We start from the raw sequence: 22998 nt of genomic DNA on the forward strand, positions 1-22998 counted from the left end.
CGATACATTCAAGTTTATCGATAAATTTCAATGATTTAATACATATCAATAGTTCGATGAATTGCAAGAACACTAAAATTCGATAACTCAACAAAATTCGTTAACTCGACCAATTTCGATAACTGTGAAATTCGATGGCTCGATAAATTTCGATAACTCGAAAATGTAAAAACTTTGGATACCTTTATAAATTTTTACTTTTGACATCTCCACATTTTTCGAAAACTATCTAAACATTTTGATAACTCGTTACACTCTTTTAAGACGATTAAATTCGATATGCAGTCATAAATTGATAAGCTTATATAACCTTGAAATTTCGATAAATCGATATATTTTGAAAATTCCATAAACTTAGCTTCCTTGAACCAACCAATTTCAGTAGATCAATAATAATCGATAAATCTGTAAGTTGAAAGAACTCCACGCATTACGACACCTCGATTAATTTCGTTAAGTCTATAAATAATGATAATTCAATAAATACGGATAACTTGACACATTTCTTTAACTTGACAAATTTCGTTAATCCCACACGTTTTTTTAGCTCGATAACTATCCGTAAATTAGGACAACTAAGTTTCTGTGTCTATAAATTTCGACAACTCAGTAAACATTGGTAATTTCGATAATTATAAACTTCGCTGATTCGATCAATTTCAGTAACCTTTATGGCTGATTTAATTTCGATTCCTATCGTAAAATTTAAACTCTGTTAACCTAATTCTCATGTATTTCCATTGTCTCCATTTTCGCCTTTATCTCAATTTTCGTCTTTATCTTCACTTTTGCGTTATTTGTCTTCATCGTTATCACTTGTTTCTTCATCTTCATATTTATCTTTATTTCAAAGTTTATTTTCAAATACGAAGTAAAACAAAATGCGAAACGCTTGAATTGAAAAGCTTGCAAAAACAACCATTAAGAAATATGGAAATTTTTAAACGACGATTTTCAACCAATTTCGAAACTATAAAAACTCTCCTCATCTACCAACGGTGTTTCTGGTTTTGAAATCGGTAACTTTACCTTGGTCTTCATCTTTGTTTTTATCTTTCACATCTTTGCTTATATCCTTTTCTTTTTCTATTCACGTAGATGAGATGAGGTGCGATGACGTGATAAGATGTGACGTGATTTTATGTGATGTGATAGGATGTCATGTCATGTGTTGTCATATCCTCTGATGTCATGTCATATGATGTCATACAATATGATGTCATATCATGTGATGCCACGTCATGTAATGCCATGTCATGTCATACGATGTCATATCATGTAATGTCAAGTCATGTGATGTCATGCCATATAATGTGATGTCATATCATATAATGTCATGTCACGTGATATCGTGTGATGTGATATCATATTATGTGATGCAATAGCATGTGATGTCTCTTCATATCATATTCCATGTTCCGATTAGTGTATCGATAACCCTGTTGATAACTGTGTTGATAAAAATACCGATAACAATATCCATACACATATAGAAAAATACAACGATTGTAAAATCGATTAATTCAGCGATAAATATAACAATCATCAGTATCGATTATTGTACATATCGTTAACAATATAAATGACTAAATCAATAACAAAATCAATTATTTAATCGATTATTATACCGATAACAATATCCATTATTGTATCGATAACAATATCGATTATTATATTGATTATTATATCGATTACAATAGCGGTTATTTAATTAATAACAGTATCGATAACAACATCGATTATTTTGTCAATAGCAATATCGATTATTATATCGATAAGAATATCGAGTTTTATATCGATAACAATATCGATCTTCATCCTCATCCTTTTCTTCATATTTATCTTTATTTTTGCATATTCCTCTTCACCTTTACCTTAAAGTGTTTAAATTTACTTTGATCTTCGTTTTTGCCTGTACCTCTAGGCATCTTTGTTTTTGTTTTTATTCTCAAACCGCTAAACCGCTGAGAACCATTTCCATGTGCATTATTCACCTTTATTTTGACAATTTACTCCCAGCCAACCAACTGCCGCAAAAGAAGTTTCACTTCATAAATTCAAGAAATGTTCTTACCCTTTCAGTTACCCTAATTCTTATGTATCTGTCATTGTCTCCATTTTCGCCTTTATCTTCACTTCTGCCTTCTTTTTTTTTTGACTTCATCGTAATCATTTATTTCTTCATCTTCATATATATGTTTATTTCAAAGCTTAATTTCAAATGTGTAGTGAAACAACAGGCGAAACATGTCAAATTGAACATGTTGCAGCAACATCTATACACAATTTGAAAATGTTTAAACGACGGTTTTGGCCGTAATTTTCAACCAATTATGAAATCATAAAAACTCTGCTCATCTACGGAAAAATGCCTTTCCAACGGTGGTCTTGGTTTTGAAATCGGTTCGGTAGAATCGCCAAACGAACGGAGACAAAATTTATGTTAGCGTATTAATATATAGATGTAGATGCGTTCCCACGACAGTCGGGTCTACGTAACCGGAACGACCCAGATTTATATCTGGCCAAGGACTGTCACTCCAGCAACACTCCCCAAAAAGTCTTTGGGGAATTTGTATGCTGCTACAACAACAACAACAACAACATAGATGTAGTTGTATACATACTTGTAAAGGCTGGCAAGAGTTATATTTATTTAGCTCTTTGCTACATCCCTCCTAACCGTTGAAACACAGTACCGACGAACGGCGAATTTTCGCACATTAGTGCGACGACGGCGGCAACTTTCGCCCAAAAATTTCGCTCGAATTCAGCTGCTTATGACAAGGTAAAATTAAAATTTTTACAAACAATAAGATGATTAATTTTTTACAAAAACTAATACAGCATTTTTCAATTTCGATTTAAAAATTTGAGAATATTTAGCATATGGATCGTATTTTAGCGCTACCGCCAGCGGCGACGATAGAAATAAGGGTCTGATTATGCATACTTCGCATAACTTCGCACAACTTCGCATAAACTTCAAACTGTAACAGCCTTATTATGTATCTCGAACCATAGGCCGCACGAACGATTCGTCTGTAGGCGATATCGTCACGGATTGCAATTTTGTAACTCTGTCGTTCGTCTTCGTCTTGTCTTTACGTCGATTACGTTGCAATCGTCTCGGTTACGTTGTATGATGTCGCCGGATGAAATTTTGATGTACTTCCAAAGAGTTTTTCTTAGATTTCTAATATTTTCAGCTTATTTCAATGCTTTTTATTTTAAATGGGCAACATCGGAATTGTTTAGATTTTGGTTTTGCTTAAAAGTTTTTTGGTTGTGTTGCGGAAAGAAATATAAGGAAAATTAATTTTTAAAAATGTATGCTGCTATAGCGCTAATGGACGCCGAGGAATCCGTAGAAAGGGAAAGGCGGATACAGAGGAGGAGATTGCGAGACCACACCAATGTAATGGAACTTCCTGAGACTGAGTAAGTTCAAGATTAGCGAATAATTTTTGTATGCTACAATGTATTCGTTTCTAGATTTGTTGCAAATTTCCGAATCAATAAAGAAATATTCCAATACATATTAAACGAATTAAAAGAGCACATGGCTCCATCACATAGAAGCACCCACCTATCGCACCAGCTAAAACTCGCGACTTTTTTAAGATTTCTCGCCACCGGCAGTTACCAAAAATCTGTTGGTAACGAAAATATTTCGTCGATGGGGCAGTCAACTGCTGCAAACGTGATCAGAGAATGCCTAAATATTTTTGAGGACCATTTTTGCCAGAAATGGGTGAATTTTAGGAGAAACATCGATGAGGAAAATGCAGTTAAAGAATATTTCTTTGAGAAATACGGAATACCTGGGGTTATTGGTTGTGTTGATGGAACACACGTTCGAATTAAGTCGCCAGGAAGTGACAACCACCATTTATACCTCACCGCAAGGGTTTTTACAGTATTAATGTAATGGCGGTAGGTTAATGATTTACTATCTTTACAAGTATACATATACACAAACTGAGTTTCCTTACAGATATGCGATCACAACATGGTAATCACATTTGTTGACGCTAGGCATCCAGGGGCGAATCATGATTCATTTGTTTGGAATGTGAGTCACGCAGAACAGGAGCTAAAATCTGATTATAACAATGGAAAAACCAACACATGGCTACTCGGTAAGTTTTAAAACTTAAAAAGGCTATAAAACTATTACTGACAATGAAAATTTTTGTAGGTGATTTTGGTTACCCCTTGCAGCCATACTTGATGACGCCATTCAGAAGCGCAGCTGATGAAATTCAACGAATTTACAACACAAAGCACTCGAAAGCTCGTAATGTAATTGAGAGATGTTTCGGTGTTTTGAAAAACCGATTTCGATGTATAATTGGCTCGAAAGGGCTACACTATTCACCAGAAAAAGTTACACAAATTGTAAATGTGTGCTGTGCTATTCATAACGTTTGTATATTTTTCAAACATCAAATTCCATTCGAGAGCCCAGATATGGAGAATCTTGTTAGTTACGAAGAAGAACTGGAAAACAGTAATATTTCGAATACACTGCTGCCCTTATTAGAATGAGAATAGCAGAGAGTTTGTTATAAACGCAGTTTTATTATAAAGTATGTGTGTTTAGAATTCAGGTACACCAGCAAAATTCATTTGTCTTAAAATTAATAAAATATTTACATAAAAATTCAACAAAATATCTTTTCAGTCTTAAATCCTAAATCTACATATAAACTAAGTAAATGCAACAAAATATCAATTCACACTTAAATCTAAAAAATATTTATACAAAAAAAATAAAACAAAATATCACTTCAATACTCTCACAATAGTGGTATGAAAATTAATTCCGGAAGTACTCCAAAAATTTTTCAAAAATTTCAGATTGGCGTTCCACTGCAGCAGTTAATTTGTTTGTGGCATCCACCTGCAGCATTGATGCCTCTGCCATTTTTTTGCAGCCTCAGCCTGCACTTTAGCGGCTTCTGCTTGGACTTTGGCAGATTCAGCCACTGTCTCTTGGAAGGTGCGCTTCCTATTAGTGGAACGTAACGTGTCCGTTGGTGTAGGACGGGTTGTCTGTGTAGTGGGAGTTACTACTCCCACTGGTGGTGGTTGGTTGTGCCTTATAGGAGATTGAAGGGTGGTTGTCTGTTGCCTTCGTTGGTCAAGTGTTGGCGATTCAGTCACAAGTAAAGGAGGCATTTCCTCCAACGACGAATGTCTTGACATGTTAGAGGTCGCCGTCGAAGGAATGCCGAAAACTCTGCCGCTCGGGGCTGCTGACCTCGAAATAAAAACCAGGCTGTCTATGGCCTGCTCCATTTCGGAAAGCGGAGAGTGACGGAATGGGCCAACACCGGTAGCAGTAAGGCTTCGTTTGTTTTCGGCAATCTTCTTTTTTGTCCGGCTTTTCAAGTCAGCCCATATCTTGAAAAATAAAAATAAAATAAAATTCAATGTCAGTAAAATGGAAATAGTGCGCAAGCATTTATCTACCACATACAATTTATGCACTTATGCTTACTTTCTTCCATTCGACGGCCGTTCTTGTAGGAGGACCATGAGAATTAATTTTCCTCATAATTTCCTCCCACCGCTCCTCTACCCTTCCTCGATCAGATCCAAACACTGCAACACCTCTGGCCAGGTCAGGATTTCTCTCCATTTCTTTTACAAGTACCTCAAATTGGGTGGTTGTAGTTTTTTTCAGCGCTACAAGCATAAATATTAATATATTTCCTTAAACCAAGTTATATTTTTTATTTTCTTACTTTTCCTGGCAGAACCCTCCATCTTAACGATCACTAATAACCTTTCGTCTGTTTTCAACGATTGTCGTCTCACTTTCGTCTTCTATTCGCCTTAAAAAATTCCAAACTAGACGAAAACTACGTAACGATCAGCTGTTTTCGTGCTGCCAGACGATTTCGACTTACATACTACCAACACACGAAAGAAACGTCTGGCAGACGAAACGAACGTTCGCTTCGAGATACATGATTAGGCTGTAACTTCGTATCTACTTTGTATGTATTCCATTACCTAGAAATTAGCAGTACTTTTAAAAACTTAGCGATCTGTTGAGTTTAGATTTTGCTTCACATTTTCTTAAGTTACACTTTTAGTGCACTGGTACAAACGGTTGTGCGAAGTTATGCGAAGTATGCATAATCAGACCCTAAGTCTATCGTTGCGTACAGTCGTCGGACGAACGTCGTCGTTTGCTTTGGTTGTATGCGCCGTTTGTCAGCATTGTGTTTCAGCGGTAATTATGTCATACCAGTATAAATATACAACACAGGTTGTTTCTTTACTCGAGGCCGTAAAGGCAATTCTTACGCCTTCCGATTCCATAATTGTTTTGGGTGATATTAATCTGCCACACATTTCATGCAATATTATTGACACCGATGTTCTACCCGTTCCATCTAGAGAATGGTACGATGTATGTATTTCTGGATATGGCTGAACTTTGCCCAAAACAAATAAATGTATGTCCAAATAAGTTTGGAAAGGTCTTGGATCTTCTTTTCGTTGATGATGTTCTTAAGTCCTCTATGAATCGGTTTGAGCCCCTGGCTTTGTCAGAAGATGCGTACCATCCCGGCATGGGCGTAGCCAGGTAGTCCTCTTAACTTTCAAGTTTTCCCTATATCTATACACTCAAAATGGTACCCTGAAATGCTGGCTTTAAAGTTTTTTCAAAAGTATGTACCAAAACGTGATATTGTACATGATGGATCAGTTATGGTTTTTAAAATTTTTTTAATAAAAATCACTTTCTTTTAAACTCTATAAAAGAAAGGGCCTGAAATGATTACGTAAGGTACTCAGTTTTGCGGCATAGCTACTTTGTATTAAATAAAAATACAACATTTCATAGTCATTTTTGTGTAAAATTAAAAAGAATTTAATTAACAGCCCTAAATAATTTAATGGTTTCGTAAATTCCAAGCGTAAGGTACATGGTTTTACGTCCGCTAAGAAGTATCGCAACACTGTGTCTAACGACAGCAAACTCATTGCCAACATGGTTGCCCAGTTTATTAGGTCCAATTATTCTATAGACTCCCCTACAAGTGGAGACTATCTGTATGAACATTGTCCGATTAAGTCAACTTATATTCCTGTAATATCTTCCGATGAAGTTTTACACTAAATAGTTAAAAACCTTAAAAGCGTAATTTAGGTCTGGACCTGGTCATATTCCCACCTGTTTCCTAAAAAGAAAACTGCGCTGAGAACCTATGCGAGTCTTTAACAACTATATTTAACTTGCCACTAAAACAAGGCGTCAGGCTGGAAGGAATCTTTAGGCATAGCGAAACTCTCCGCTATTCCAAAATTATTTGAAGCAATTATTGTTAATCAACTGACATATCTTATTTTTTATCTTCTTCAAATTCACAAACTCAGCATGGGTTTTCTAAACGGTTTTAGTGAAAACGCCCATACCGACGTAATATATACTGATTTCAGTAAAACTTTTGTCACTCGTTACTCATCCGTAAACTCGATTTAATTGGCTTTCAGCCCAGTCTTTTTCGAAGTGTTGGAAATATGACAGAACGCATAGAGTTTTTTTGTTTTTAATTGTTGTTCTTTTATAATTTCCTCTCGAGTATAAAAACACTTTCGACCTCTGTTTCTGAAGCCATGTAGAACTAATTTTGTCATGTGGACTGTGCATTTGATTTCTGCCGAAGTCTAGTAAAAGAAGTGTGATGAGGAGATGTGTTCGCCTGCGAAATAGCAGCTATAACTTCTTCCGCTTAAACTTTATTGCTTTTTCCATTTTTTCTAACAAACAGATCGAGGTACAAAGCTTAATAATATATATTTTAAAAAGGCTAAAATTTTCTAACTAAATGTTTGCTCTCAGAGACATCAATGATATTCGGCTAATACAATATATCGTCAAGTGCTGACGTCAACTTTTAATACTTTAAAGAGTTCATTCCAGGGCGCCACGTCTCCAGATTATCCTTCATCCCTACGGTATTTAGAAGACGCCGACAGAATTTGGCCAAATCACAGAACCAGAAACCTGTATAAACTTTTCTGAGGGTGTTCGGTGCGCTAAATTCGAATCTGCACTCAGAAATTCAGTGCTCGCTTTGGTATAAAATATACCTTGCACTTCAAAATGCCGTTGAGTTTGTTAAAATATCATTTATATTTTAGGGACCGTCAATGGCTTTGGGAACATCTACTTTTGTATTTATTTTGTTAGAATATATTTTAAACCAAAGACAGCACTGAATTTCTGAGTGCAGATTCAAATTTAGTGTACTGATTACTTTCGGAAAAGTTTATTCCCACCAGTGATCGGACTTCTACCACATTGTGGTAGATCTGCCACTTTTTTGAGCATCTACCACACAAGGTCTGAAATCTACCACAATTCGCGTTTTTGAGTAGTTTTCTTTTTGCTCGACATAATTTTCTTAATTTTAAGAGCAATAATTATCCAACACTAAACTCTAACAACAGGCAGAATGGGAGGATAAAATAAACCTTAAAATAGTAAATTTTCTCAATATTCGAATTTTCGATAGGAAACATGGTTTTATTGTGTTGAACTGCAAATATATGATTTATAAAAAAGAATTAATAGCAAAAATGTAAAAAAAACTCAGATTTTTGTGAAAGTATTAGAAAATTTCAGTACATCTAATGTTTCTAAAGCGTTGTTTACTTTTACTTGAGAATTGTCAAAATCGGCAAATCCCAAGTAGCGGTTTCTGGAACGTGCCACATTTGTTCGCTACATCGTGATGTGATAAAAAGAAAAGCAGACTGCACTCCGCAAGGTTGCAGAAATCTTTCAAAATATGTTCGAAAAATATCTTGATATGGAAGGAACTGCTTTGCACTGTCAAGGAAAAAATTGCCAAAACTAAACAGAATTTTTAGCAACTTAAATCTTGCACTTTATTATACTAAAATTATTTTTTTTAGATTCTAATTAAAATGTTGGCAATTTAGGTGAAACCTTGCAGAATATTTTTAATTTTTGTACAAAGTTTGATCCCAAACCTAAGATCTCCCACATTTTTTTGAAATCTACCACATTTTTTTCCAGATTCTACCACACAAATTTTTTCTCAAGTCCGATCACTGATTCCCACAGGTTTCTGGTGCCGAAACCTTGTCAGCCTGTGTTATTTTCTCTATCATGCGATTACAAATATCTACTGTAAACCAAATAAGTTGGAGTGGCTCCAAGAATAGGAAATTAGGACCCTATAGTCTTGAAAGTTTTTGTTTAAATTTACGCCTATTAAGGGGATAACCAGTTTCCTCTCTTAATGTGTGCAAATTTACAATCAGTGTTGTCGTGACATCATGAAAAAATTTATCTTAAAAAAAAACAACAAAAAGTGGATCAAGTTTATCACTATATATATATTTTTTTCAAGTATCAAAGGACAAGCTAGAAAAAACTTAAAAAAATGCTATTTGGTTTCATACCTTTGCTTTTTATTATTATCAATAATCAAAAAATCATGTAATGCACACAAACATTCAGTGACTCAAACAAATGACCACGTGTTGATTCCTTTAAAATAGTCGTAATGAGTTGTTATTTTTCTAAAAAAAAAATACCGCCCAAGCTTTAAACAAAAACATATCAATCACAGTTTCAAACTTTATACAAAACTTAGGAAAATTCAACAAATTTTCATCAAAATTTTAACCTCTTACTTTTAATCTTTAGAACATCTTGGGTATGGCTAACAAGCCATATAGATATGAAAATATCTTTTTTCTACACGGTTAAAAATTTCGGTTTTAATTTTAAACTTTTTGGACTACATATATGACCAAACTAAATTCAGTTTCAAATACAAACCTTCCAAGTTTATAAAAAAGAGAGCACATATGTTGGGTTTAGAATTTAAACATTCCGGTTTAAATGTTAAACCCAAACATTTTCATAATTAAGAATAAAAAAAAAAAACAATCTTAAATTTCATGCTCCGTCTGGTTGGGATTGAACCCGGACAGCCTTGGTAGCAGCAACCAATTGTATCCTAGCATCTTTGCACACTCAGCTACAGCCACGCATGTAAATGTGCTTTCATATGTTGAGTTTGAATCAACACCACAATTCGCTGTGCAAACATATTCTATTTCGGTTTAGATTTTAAACCAAATTTTCTATAAATGAAACCTAGAAACTAGAATTAAAACATTTTGGTTTGATTTTTAAACCACGAACTTTTTGGGCTAAAATTTAAACCAGAATATATTAAAAATTGCGCAAAACTATTGACTGGTTTAAAAAGTAGACTATAAAAGTTTAAAAAAGGCAGTAGTCCCAGCGCGGTTTAAAAATTAAACCCAAATTTTTGACCGTGTACGCGCTTTCAATATGCCTAAGGTTGAAGAAGCACCTTTTTAATTTGTTCTCACCAAAAATATTCTGGCAGTCTTTCAGTCCTTTAGATTATAAAAATTTTGTCAATAGTTTGCAGATACGTTTAGGCAAGGTAGTTAGGAGTTTCACTGCGACCAATTTTGAAAACAACGAAGCCAACACAACTCAGGCCACCGAAGCCAAATACACTAGGAATGCAAAAATAACCAGTAATGAACCTAAAATATAATTTTTGTATTACATTTAATCAGAAAAAAGAACAGTTATAGTACGTCGCGCCTATTTGGCCAACTGTCAACACCTTTACGCTTACAATATTTCTCTATGCCACTGTCTACCGGTGTCTTTGGACATCCAGTCACAATCCAAGTCAAACAAAGAGACTGGAAAGAAAGAAGAAGTCTGCACGCTTGTGTAAGTATGGACATTTGTATGAAAGTAGGTAAAACTGCAGAGGCAGTAGGTGCAGCTGAAGAACAGTGCTAAAGAAGAGTGCCGTTGGAGTCTTGACACTTCCTGCTTAATTAAAAATCTCAACTCGTGCCACAACGATGTGGCACGTAATGCATAAATATCCATAAACCTAACGATTACATCCGGATGGAGGCAACAGAAATCACTGAACCCTTATTGACCGAAAGAATATGAACGTATGGTAAACAATTGAATGTGAATACTACATCAAAATAACTGATACGAGTTTAGCGAAGAAGTCGATGATGGCTTACAACAGCTGAAGGTGGATAAGCTCGTTTATTCGCTTGGTATATATACATACATACGTACTTATAAGTTGGATATTTCATCTTTGGCGGCATATTTACATATATGTAAAATAAATGCATTAAAATTAATGTAAGTTTGTGTGTATAAACCAATAATACTTGCATGTAATTGTAAAGAAAGACGCATTTTTCCAACGCGCTAACGGAGAATTTCCTGCGCCGGTAAATAATCTAGCGGTCAATGGAAATTAAATAAAAATATAAAACCATTGGTTAGCTGACATATTTTCTTTAACATTTTATCACTAATTCTGCATACTATACCTATACATATGTACATATCTAAATATGTACATGCATGCATATAAATTTACACACGTACATACATAACTACATACACGTGTATATCAGCATTTAAAAAAAAAATTCTGATAGTTTTATTTATTTTGTTGCACTTGAATCGCTATCATCATACTAGTGGTGGTCTCACATCTCAAGCTATCGCCGCTGAGCGTTCATTCGCACACAGGCCCATCAGTTGGTTGACGTTTCTGTGGTGAACAAATAAAATTATATTTACGTTCTGTTATCGGCATGAATGACACTTCATCTCCACATTTTTGAAATCTTGCGGCCTCTACCCGCTCGTTTCTACATACTTTTTTTGTTTTTGTTTCGCGTACTGCTTGCACCAGATCAACGTTTGCGAGCACTTATGGGTAAATATTGATTTTTGATAAGCGAGCTGAGATGTTGCGCTGAGATGACCATCTTCAGTACCTATTTACAATATTGACATTACAACACTTCATTTACTTTTCCACGATCAGTCGGGTTACTCAATATTTACTGAAGTTATCTTAAAATTAGTTTGTCTCATTATCGAATTTTTTCCACTAAAACACATGTTCAGTATTTACATTAGGTTGGACCTTATTAAAATCTTTTCAGACCTTCAGTTCGGCCTTAATCTATGAAAAATTGTGTTCTGTGGAATTTTGCCTAAATGTGGAGTCGCCGGTGGGTTCTTTAGAATGCGCGACTATATTCAATTCCTATTCTTGGATAATTGACGGCCGCAGTTGTGTAGTGGCTCCCTCTGCGCTGGAAATTCTTAGTGGAGAAGAACTTGACTACAATTGGTGTTTTTAATCGGCACGGATTTTTCTGCAAAACAAAAGAAGAAGGATAAGCGAAAGGCGGAGCATCCAGGAATGAACTGCCGACCAAGAGTTGACGAGAGCGCTTGTCGATATATGGCATTAGCCTAAATTTAACTAAGGCCTCTTATAAGCAATCCGGTTGTTCACCCTCTGAAGGGAAACATTTAGCCCTTTCGAAATCCACTTGTAGTTAAGATGCTTTTCTGTAAATCATACAGCGGAACCACTCGGGTTGTTGCAAGAAAATCTGTAGATATTTGTGCTTTATTGGCCTGTGGTCTTGGCCAGAAGACATTCTTGACTGATGCAACGTCGTAGTGGCACATATTTGCTCTTTTTCAAGTTTGAATTTGGTTATGTTAACCAATTTTCGGTTACATTTTTTCTCAGTGAAGTAGTACAAATGAAAACAAATCTAATCAGCTGTTCTAGCAACACTGCCCGTTCATATGGTTCGGGAATAGTTGAGAACTTTTTCGCGACTTTATCGGGATCATTTCGCCACCCGTGGGAGACTTTTTCTGGATCACTTTGGGGTTAGTTTGGGACCAGTTCGGGCCAAATTCAGAACTCTTTCCAGACAATTACCACATTAGTCCGGGACATATGTTTAAAAATTTCTGGAGAACGCCATTCTGTGACCGCCAAATGTACAAATCATGTGATCCCTGCTTTAGTTTGAAGACAAACCGGTTTCGGCGTTACGATATCGAGAGTGTAAGTTCTCATTCAGAAACCGGTTAGTTTCCAAATAAACTTTGGCTAGCGATGATGAAAATTTGTTCCATAATACTTCACCTATTCAAATTTTTGACGAGTAATTTAGATAATTTAATTTTGTTTTTTTATTAAAAAGCATTGCTACTAGGGGTGTGCGATTATTCGATTACTCGAGCAAGTTGGTTAATTAGTTATTCGGTTAATCAATTACTCGAATAATCAAGATTTTGTTTACCCGGGTTATTTAAAATATGATTACTGAAAATAATTAATTTTGCTCGTTTGCTTTGGAAAATGATTATTTTTCTTTTTACAATGTGTATATGCAAAAAATATTTCATTTCAAGTTTTGAAAACAGAAACGTTGTTGTCAAAGTATCAAGGAACTTCAACTACTTTATATGTAAAGAGTACTTTGTTGATTACTTATTTTACTCATAATGGTGATTATTGATAAAGCAAATTACTCAAACAATTTTGTTTTTGGTTAATCAAAATCTTGATTACTCGAGTAATTGAACTTTTGAGTAATCATAATTTCCAATTAATCGAATAATGAAACTGAAATTTTGAATAATCAATTAATCGCACAGCACTAATTGCAATACTTTTTATGAGTGAAAGGCTTTTCTTTTGGACTTTGTTTGCGTGCTAACTTAAACGTGGTGTTAATAGTTGACCTGTTGGCCTGCATGAAGCTTAAAATATATTCTTTTTTCCTAAATTATATATTACAACGTGGTTGGGTAGTTAAAGGCGACTCTATCAAGCTTGACTCATTGCAATTGTGGCAGCAACTATTGAAAGGGACTCCAGTCCATTCGTCATATACGCGCATGAGCCAGACTCCAATGCGGACAGCCGTGAGTTGGTTGATTTCATCCTTACTTGTTCCTTAACTAAGTCTGATTTAATGCTTGTCGTGGGCTTGTCTGTCTGGTTATATCACTCAACCCTATGCAGTTCAATCTCTGCTTAGCTTTGTGGTGGTTAGTTTTATTAATTCCTCACCTACATAAATATATCCACCGCGTGACACGAATTGATCAGAAATCGAGGCCAAATCTCTCCCATAGTCCTCTACTGCTCAGTTGCTCAATGAAAATGCCTGCACCTAACCCGCATTACATCCATGAACTGCCGAAAATACAGTCACGCCTTCCAAAAACTGTTTCCCTACTGGAATTCAATCACTGCAGCTTCTATTTTAGATGGCAATGCCTTTCTCCCCTCTAGCCTAAGTGTTAGAGAGATCTAAAATAGTAAATTGAGAAGAACGTTCAAAGCCTCCATTGCACTATGGCTCAATTTAGATAGAGGCCTGCAATTTTGTACATTTTACACACCACTGTAAGTTTCTGGGAGAAATTGGGCGTGATCAGACCACAACCACGCCCAATTTCCAAAGGAGAATTTTTAGCGAAACCATCAAATTTGTAAATGAATGCAAGTTTCCAAGAATTCAACTATCCTAACTACATATGCTTAAATATGTTTTTCGTTTTGTTCGGACTCAAATCAAAAACTACTGGATACATTTCGGAGATTTTACCTTGCATATAGGGTCCTATTCAGTGTTGCCAGAGAAAAAGTTCGTTTGGAGCTAAAAAGGTGTAAAAAAAGATCTAAAAAGACTAAATAATAATAATAGTAGCTAAAATGAAGAGCTACATTTCTTTAAGTTGAGCATTTATTGACGTAAAGTTTTTAAAACCAAAATAAGGTGCATATATTTCGAGTTCATTGTTACGGCTCTTATAACACTTATATGTGTGCATATACTTATATAAACTAGACAATGAGCCGAAAGTACTTTACAAACTGTTTAAATATACAATTTCCAATATTTTAATTGGCCATAAAACCTCGGATTATGAATAATTTTTCGCAAAATTTTTCTGAAAAGTTTTATTTCCTTCCTTCCTTAAGGTAAAATTAGTAAGGTAAAAACAAAATTCGCGCTCTCCGAAAAAGGATTTTCTTCTACTCTTCTGTGTCGAAATATTTAGAAACCCCGTATGTCTGGTCTACTTTGGCCTTATATTTATGTTATACGAATTTACTTTTCAGATGCATACAAAGAGCGTAAAATTGTGTGAGCGCACATTTGTCTGACGCCGTCATACACCTTAAAAGCGATCTGACATCTACCTCCACATGATGAAATTGCTCAGGGCGGCCGTTATTGCAGCAGTTAGGTTCAAAGAAACCAGTTCATGGATCAAAGGGTCATTCAGATATTTTAGACACACTTCCCAGTCACCGGTGTATCAAGACGAAGTGTTTATTATTTAGTAGGCAGCACGAAGTCTTGATCAAAGACCCGGGGAAACAAACGAGTATTTTTGAGGATTCTTGAGCCTTCTTACGTACGCTTTGCTTGAGATCTCACAGGTTGAAGTAAGACCATCGGTAAATTCATGTCATCGGTAAGGATTAGTATTCCATATGGTATCAGTGTAACGAGGGTTCTGCGCCTTAGCCGTTTCAACCTAAACAGAGAATTTTTGCTTTTCAACGCTATTTTTGCATTGCGGTGGCGCGAAGCAAGCGAGCATTGGCAAGTTTTGTTATAATCACACGTCAATTTATGTCAAGATAACACGTTCGATGACGAAGAGGTCTTAATGTAATAAAATTGTAAATATTTTGACCTTTAAAAGTAGATTCCATGAAAATTATTTAATTAAAACTCTTGTATGTTATTTCTAGTGTTTTATTTTTGTTGTAGCTTGCTATTCGTTACAAAACCTTCAAAGCCATTTTCTGAGCTAATTCGAAGGACCCCGTTAATAAGGTGAAGATCATCTCTTTAACATGCCATTATGTGAACACAAAAAAAAAATAAAGTTAACATTGTTTTTCTGTTAGTAAATAACTAAATTCAAGGTCTCTTTGCTTCGACTGATCGCTTGGAGTGGCTCATAGATCTTCGCGTGTTGGAATTGCAAAAACAAATTGTAACGACAAAGATTACCGCCACCACAAAAGGTGAAAAAATAGGCAAATAAAAATTAGCAATAAAAACTAATTGAAGAATAGTGTAAATATATAACTGCATATCCGGTGTGGTTCAGTATTAAAGGCACTCCAATACAAATACACCAAACAATTATCACTGAGGATGTACCAGCCAGCTAAGGAAGGAGGCAAAACTAAAGACTTACATATAACTCGATGTACATATCTATACATACAATTATCTACTTTATTTTTTTAAATTACAATAGACAGATGTCAATGCTAAAATAAACCTGTGCATTCAGATACATATGTATGTACATACATATTAACTATTTGCACTTCCGATGGCAGAAATCAATCAAGCATCAAAAATATTAACTTAATGTTTATATTTTATATTTATGGAGATTATTTATAATTAGTTATACATGAAATTACAATTTTTTTATTTAATAAGCCAACGAAGAGCGTCAATGTTGAAATTATCAGACCGCATACCGTTAGTGCTTACAATGTAATGGGCGTTTATGTAACTGCGGCGTTTGTAAATACTTACTAGTTATTAGTTACCATTTCAAACTTAATGAAAGTCATTGTTAATAGGCGTCAATCGACATTGATTAGCAGCGGGCGATCACGATTATATCACTGCAAAATTAAAAAAAATATTCAGAGGTATGAATAAAAAACTAAAACACAAAAAAAACGAAAACACAAAACAACTTAAATAAAAATTCTGTACGAAACTAATCAATAAATATTGAAAAATACAATGTACAATGTTAAAACATCCTCTCGGCTCCGAGAACCCTGTTGGGGCCAACAAACGCAGTTCACCTAGTATTGTCGTGATTCTATAAAGGAATATAATTATATTCATACTAGATTGCCCTCACCCGCTTCGCTGAGTGTATAAAATTTCCGAGTGCTACATTAAATGTAATTTATTTCAATAACACCAACATAGTTCGAGTCAGCTGAAAACATAGCAGATTTTAAATTTGTTTTTAGCTCCCTTCAAAATATTTTCATACTAAAACTTTCTTAAGCCTCTTTCTTGTGATACATTGCAATTAACTTATTTCTTGAATTCAAGCCCAATTTGAGTTTTTAAATAAGTGCCAACCCTGCTACATGCAGCTTAGAAATAAAGCATTTTCAAGACTATTTCGATTGATACTCGTATTGTAACAAATCATTTAACTTATCAATAAAGTTTATTTGAATTTAGTTTTAAAACAGATGGCAACCCTCTTTAATCACCTCAAAAATTCTACATGTTCAAACTAAAGATTTCAAACCATTCTTGTGTATAATGTAATTAAATTCGAATTTTCAAACAGTTGGCAACCATCTTCAAAATATTTTCAAACTACAACCGTATTAAACCTCTTTCGTCTGATACCCATATTATTGTGATACATATACCAAATAACTAGTCCCCTTAATTCAAGTAAAATTTGATTTTTCAAATAGGTGGCAACCCTCCTACATGAAACTTGAAATAAAGCCTTTTCAAAACCATTTCGATCGATACCCATATTGTAATAATTCATTCAAATTACCCAGGGGGCAACCCTAATAATTAATAGGTAATATTCTAAATGTTTAGACTAACGGTTTCTTGACAATCTTTCTTTACATATATATATGCATATTTTAATTTTTCATAAAGCTCGCATATAATTAATATAAATTTGACTTGAAACAGGTGGCAACCCTTTTCAAAATATTTTCAAATTACAACCATATTGTAATACGCATTTCAAATTGGAATTGGAATTGATTTTATATATCTCTATTCTAGATTCCATAACTGTACAACAACTACTACTTAAGATATGCAGTATGTATGTATGTAAATAAGCCTTCAATATATCTACTTAAGTTTGTTCATAAGTATGTATGGTATGGTTAGTCAGTCATTTGGCCCATACAACTGTACTCGCCACCACACGTGTAAATTGGTATGTGATGCAGTGATTTCCATTCTCAAGTTACATACCTAATGTGACCAACTATTTCATAGCTCAAAGAAGTACAGGTAAGTTTGGGTTAGGTTAAAGCGGTTGTCCCAGACAAAGAACAACTTGGACAATTAAAAGATTTGTGATATCACGAAAAAACTGAACGGAAACCCTTAATTTAATCGGTAAAACCCCGCTAGCCGATTACCAAATTTCGAAGGCGACTAATTTCGATCCTGAGTCTCAGTGTTAGTTAAGAAGTGCGAGCCAAAATGCTTCCACCTTAGGAGATGATTCTTCCTCGTCTTCCGCTTGACAGCTGATACAAACGGGATCAGTTGAAATTCCTAGTCTTACCGCGTGGACACCAATCGCACAATGGCCTATCAGAACCCCCATCACTAGCCCTTGAGAGGTAACGTGTTTTTCGTCAGTTTTAAGGGGTAACGATAGGTCTCTTACGCTGCAAAAGGTATTTTAAAGTGCCCGGTAAAAACATTTTCTGCAGCAGAGAAACGTCTTCTTTTCCTTTTTTATGCCACAAAAGGAGCGTCGCTTTCTTTTGTCCATTTTATTAGGTATTTACTAGAGTATCCAAATTCATTATCGCGAGTACGAAGTATGCGTGTTAGTCTAGCGCTCACCGAGCTAACAATAGGCCCAATCATCCAAGAGCATACCGCAGGAGCACAGAGGCGTCCCTAGTTGCCGGGTCATCAGCCACGCAGTTTTCCGCGATGTCGCCGTAACCCGGCCCCTAAACTAGCCTTAATAAGAAGTACTCCGACGCGATTGATAGAGAGGGCAGACATTCCTTTTCCGTTTTCGAGCGCACCATCACACTCTTTGGCTGTGTGTCTACTGCTTCCTTTAAGCGCCAGTGTAGGGGGGGTAGGAACCCCTGCTCCACTAATTCCGATTAAGGCGATCCTCTGTAAACGCTGCAGTTGTTTTACAAGTGTAGCCTTCTTTAGTGAGTTCTACCAGACAAGGGCTCCGTGAAACAAGATGTTCTTAAATCTGGTTTCATAGAGCTAATGAACTACTTTGGGTGAGAGACCTCACCTTTTACCGATAGCTCCCCTACAGCAGTACAAGGCGACCGACCCTTTTCTTACCCTTTGCTCAATGTTAGGCCTCCACGACAGCTTCCTATCCAGGACCAAGCCTAAGTACTGGACCCTGTCTGAGAGCCGCAGACGAACACCCCCACTCGAGGGCAGGTCTACCAAGGGTATCTTGTACTTCCTGGTAAGCAATACCAGTTTCGTCTTGCTGGGAATTATTGCGAGGCCGCCGTTGATCGCCCACCTAGTTACCTGGTTCAAGTAAACTTAAGCCAGATCAAGAAAGGTGTCTAGAAATCGTTCCTCAACCAAAAGTCATCATCTACATAGGCGATCATCCGACAGCCCACTTTTTCCAATTCATCTATCACGAAGTAACCTGCTCTGTCACGAAGTTCTATCACGAAGTAAGCTGTAGTTGATACTTATTAGGTTCGTCTCATCCCCTAGATTATGAATAGACTTTTGCCTCTGGAGTGACATTTTTGAAGGCCCCCTCCATATCGAGGAATGCCCCTAATGCATAATATTTATGCGTGAAGGCTTCCTATAACCACTTTACCAATGTGTGCAGGGCGGTATTCACCAAACTTTCCTTGCAATAACCATGTTGAGCTCTTGAAAGACAGTCACGAGGAATCGCGATTCTTATGTACAGGTCTATCAGTCTCCAGCGTTTTTGCAAAAACGAAGAACATTGACACTACCCTTTTTGAAAACATCGATGTATCGTTTGCATCCCATTGATGGTGTTCTTCACTTCGCAGCTGCTTCTCGCAATGAAGAAAAAACAAAAAACTACATGTCGTCCCTGACGGCATATGTACTAGAGCTTTACAGGCCTTGCTTGGTCAGCTTCAAAAAGAAGCAGCGGCGGGAGGGTATAATGCAATAATAAACTTTCAGCAAAAATAAAAGAAAATCGTGATATGAAGCTCAAAAAAAGCTGGAAAAATTACGCGAAATCGTTTCTTTCAATTTAAAAATTTGCATTTTTGAAATTTAATTATAGCATCCACCTTGCTGCGCAAGAGAATTAAACATTTTTGTTTTTAATTGCACGGTGCTACAAAAAAAAATGGGTTCCATGTACTTTTTTATCTCATAGAGTAGAGGTGGTAGAGCAGGTGTAAAAAATAGTTTTAGCACTAGCAGAATTCTAAATACCCTCCCAAAATCTTAAATTATGATCAAAAAACTGAAATTTGGTATGTTGGGTCAAAACTCCGGTCATAAATTGGACAGTTTCCACTGCTTTTACGAAATTTGAGCTACGTTGGGTTAATACTACACCCTATACTTGTATTAAACCCTTACCTAATGCTGCACCTAAAACAAACTGCATTTTCCCTCTTTTCCGGGTTTTCAACTGAGAACTTCGTTTTTTGGCCAAGTGCGGGAAACTTATTAAAGGAGGTTTTATTAATCGGCAGATACTGCGTGTATGTACATACATATGTATATGAACATTCTTCTTGCTTTAATAAAATCAGAAGCCAAATAGTTTTGAGGTCACATCGTCTACTAAATATTTAATAAACTTCTCCCCAAACGGAAGTACGATTTCCTTACTAAATATTTGAGAGCAGTTGACTAATTTGGATAAAATATGTTTTTTTTTTTAGTTTTTAGTCACACGTGTTAATTTGTACGTATATGTATATATATATTTGTACGTATATGTATATGTACATGCAGGCACATTCATTTGATTTCATCGTATATACATAGATATATCCAATTGTATATACATATTTATGTATGTACGTCCATATGAAGATAACGGCCACTGATTGGTTACCCATTTCTCGGTCATGGCACAGCTTTAATTTTAATATTCATGAAGGTTTTCTTTCTCCACGTCTTCACGTACTCGTCCAACTAAAGAGAAGAAAGCAATAAAAAATACAATCGAACAACACGATTCGATACAGCGACGGACCACAAATATCATAATCCAAGCGGCTACGACCAAAAAGCCGCGAACGTCGCGTCGCCACACGGTAATAGTATGGCCATTAGCCATAAAAGGGCCGCGACCATCACCATCGCCAGCCACCATCACATCCATTTATGTACTGCTGTGCCTTGTTTGACCACCAATCACTGTACGAATCTCAACTTAACTCAGCCCGCTGGTGGCGTGCACCGAGAGGCCAAAGCACAGCAAGTTTATCGAAAATTTTCTTTGGGGACAAACGCACCCAAAAAGAAAGTCGACAACTATACGAATCAATGCGTAAGTATGTACAGGCCTTACAACTATGCTGAAGCGGCATCCAGCAGCAGCAACAGCAACAGCAGCCATGATCCGACGCGAAGACCATGGCGATGCGCGATGGCGGTGGCGATTGTACTTGTATCATCGTGCCATCACTGCGCTTGTTGGGTCTTCGCTGGCTCGACCACTGCATGAACCCCCGCCTGCATTGGTTTATCGCCGGTGGGGCAACTTAAGAGTACAAACGCGCAAGTGCGTATTGAACTGAACCGCCATTGATGGTATTTGCTGTTGCCGCTGCTGTTATTGTTGACGATGGAGTCGTGATCGATTGCTTTTGCTCCACTACCACAGCCACAGAGACGGTCACAGCTAAGGCCAACGCAACTGCGGTTGACGTGCTCACATTTTCGTGTGTGTGGACACCTCATGAATCTTTAATGAAGGCGTACTAACTTGGTTTGGTGACTAGTAGAAGAAATCCGTATATGCCGCGGCAACCATTCCAATGTATCGATTTGGAGATTTGATGATTATGCGGATCGGCGGATTGATGGTTGGTTTCGATGGACGAATGACTGGCTGCGCGTCTTACAAATCGCAGTCGTGCTCCACGCTCGCACTGTACTTTGTCTTTGGTTTCTACACGTTTTTCTTTGAATCTTTGTGGCCCCACCCGCTCGCCGCCAGTTGCCAGCTTCTGGCGGACAGATATACGCATGCCTAGTTTGCGCTAATCGAAACAATTGCGTTAATCGATATGGTTGAGTGGCACTTTGGCGGGCTGCTAGCTTGTCTGAAAGCTGCAATGGAATGTATACATATGTATTTATGCATGTATGTATGAACGTCTGTTGAGGGGCCAGCATTTAAAGACCACCGGCCAACCAACCGAGCCGGTCGGCAAATCAGTTGCGATGTACTCGTAGCTAAATAACTACTCACAGTTATGTTAATATTTATTTGGAAATCGTGTCGAAACTATTGAGAAAAAGAAATTTATTGACGCGCCATGCGTTATTAAAAATTAATATGATTGAAGTGATGTGGTGAACTCACCTATTTGTCTTTGCGTCTGTCGATGGTCGAATGCCGACCGTTGTCTGCCTTTCTCATCTTTTTCCTCAATAGTTTTTGATTGAATTTTGGTTATGGCGTTGATTTTTGTTTACTTTTTTACCGTAGTATTTCTGGTATTTAGTATTACTTTGACTTTATGTGTATGTGTGTTTTGGTGAGAGCACGAGATGTCATATTCATTAACTCATTAGCGTACTTTAGGCTGGCCATTCGTCGTAGATATTTGGTGAAACTATGATTTGTGGCCACTTATGGGTGTGTCATCGAACTTTCAATCAGGCCATCTGTATTAAAGTTGTACCTATATGAAAATTTCTCTTTTAGCCTAAACTGTTGGACATTTGGATATTTACTTGTTAATTAGCACTAGCTGCTTATATGTAGTACGAGCGACGTTTTTGAAAAAATGCACCGACAAATGGCGCCGCTGGTTCTACCTCCTCACCGAATGACTAGTGAGCCGACTTTGAAGAGATCCCAAGGTAAAATGGGTGCAACTAATAAAGTTTTATCATTTGGGCGTGCTGCTCAACCGAGTAAATTTTCATGATGAACTAGTATCAGCGATTAAGTAATAAACACAGATTAGACGGATGTCGCCAAAACAATCTGACCGCCACGCGATGCCAAAATTGGAGCGTACCATTTGAAGTACTCTTTATTATTTCCTACTTGGCTATTCATGGAAGTAAGTTAATCATGGTAAAAATTTTTACTTGAAATCC

General features: G+C 36.4%; 3 protein-coding genes across 3 annotated transcripts; 2 read left to right on the forward strand and 1 right to left on the reverse strand.

Moving 5' to 3' along the window:
* The first annotated feature begins 3275 nt into the window (after nucleotides 1-3275).
* On the forward strand, nucleotides 3276-3882 carry LOC118754167. The gene is made up of 3 exons (XM_036489032.1): nucleotides 3276-3441; nucleotides 3496-3716; nucleotides 3869-3882. Exons 1-3 carry the CDS (start codon nucleotides 3329-3331, stop codon nucleotides 3880-3882), a joined length of 348 nt encoding a protein of 115 aa, XP_036344925.1. The 5' UTR covers nucleotides 3276-3328.
* Nucleotides 3883-3908: 26 nt separating this feature from the next.
* Nucleotides 3909-4551, forward strand: LOC118754175 (putative nuclease HARBI1). Its single transcript, XM_036489044.1, has 3 exons — nucleotides 3909-3936; nucleotides 3998-4142; nucleotides 4202-4551. Exons 1-3 carry the CDS (start codon nucleotides 3931-3933, stop codon nucleotides 4549-4551), a joined length of 501 nt encoding a protein of 166 aa, XP_036344937.1. The 5' UTR covers nucleotides 3909-3930.
* A 194-nt stretch (nucleotides 4552-4745) lies between these two features.
* On the reverse strand, nucleotides 4746-5653 carry LOC118754186. Its single transcript, XM_036489054.1, has 3 exons — nucleotides 5507-5653; nucleotides 4948-5409; nucleotides 4746-4751 (listed from the first exon to the last, which is right to left on the reverse strand). The coding sequence occupies exons 1-3, from the start codon at nucleotides 5645-5647 to the stop codon at nucleotides 4746-4748; spliced, it is 609 nt and encodes a 202-aa protein (XP_036344947.1). The 5' UTR covers nucleotides 5648-5653.
* Nucleotides 5654-22998: the final 17345 nt, after the last annotated feature.

The sequence above is a fragment of the Rhagoletis pomonella genome, unplaced genomic scaffold, assembly GCF_013731165.1.
Source record: "Rhagoletis pomonella isolate Grant_MI unplaced genomic scaffold, Rhpom_1.0 Rhpom_scaffold_00002, whole genome shotgun sequence".
NCBI classification, from domain to species: domain Eukaryota; kingdom Metazoa; phylum Arthropoda; class Insecta; order Diptera; family Tephritidae; genus Rhagoletis; species Rhagoletis pomonella.

Bases quoted from the DNA above. Each gene is read 5' to 3' on its own strand.
- LOC118754167 (XM_036489032.1), top strand. From the start codon at position 3,329: ATGTATGCTGCTATAGCGCTAATGGACGCCGAGGAATCCGTAGAAAGG. The intron at 3,442-3,495 runs GTAAGTTCAAGA...ATTCGTTTCTAG, and splicing joins ATGGAACTTCCTGAGACTGA to ATTTGTTGCAAATTTCCGAA.
- LOC118754186 (XM_036489054.1), bottom strand. From the start codon at position 5,647: ATGGAGAGAAATCCTGACCTGGCCAGAGGTGTTGCAGTGTTTGGATCT. The intron at 5,410-5,506 runs GTAAGCATAAGT...TTATTTTTCAAG, and splicing joins CGGCCGTCGAATGGAAGAAA to ATATGGGCTGACTTGAAAAG.
- LOC118754175 (XM_036489044.1), top strand. The intron at 4,143-4,201 runs GTAAGTTTTAAA...AAATTTTTGTAG, and splicing joins AACCAACACATGGCTACTCG to GTGATTTTGGTTACCCCTTG.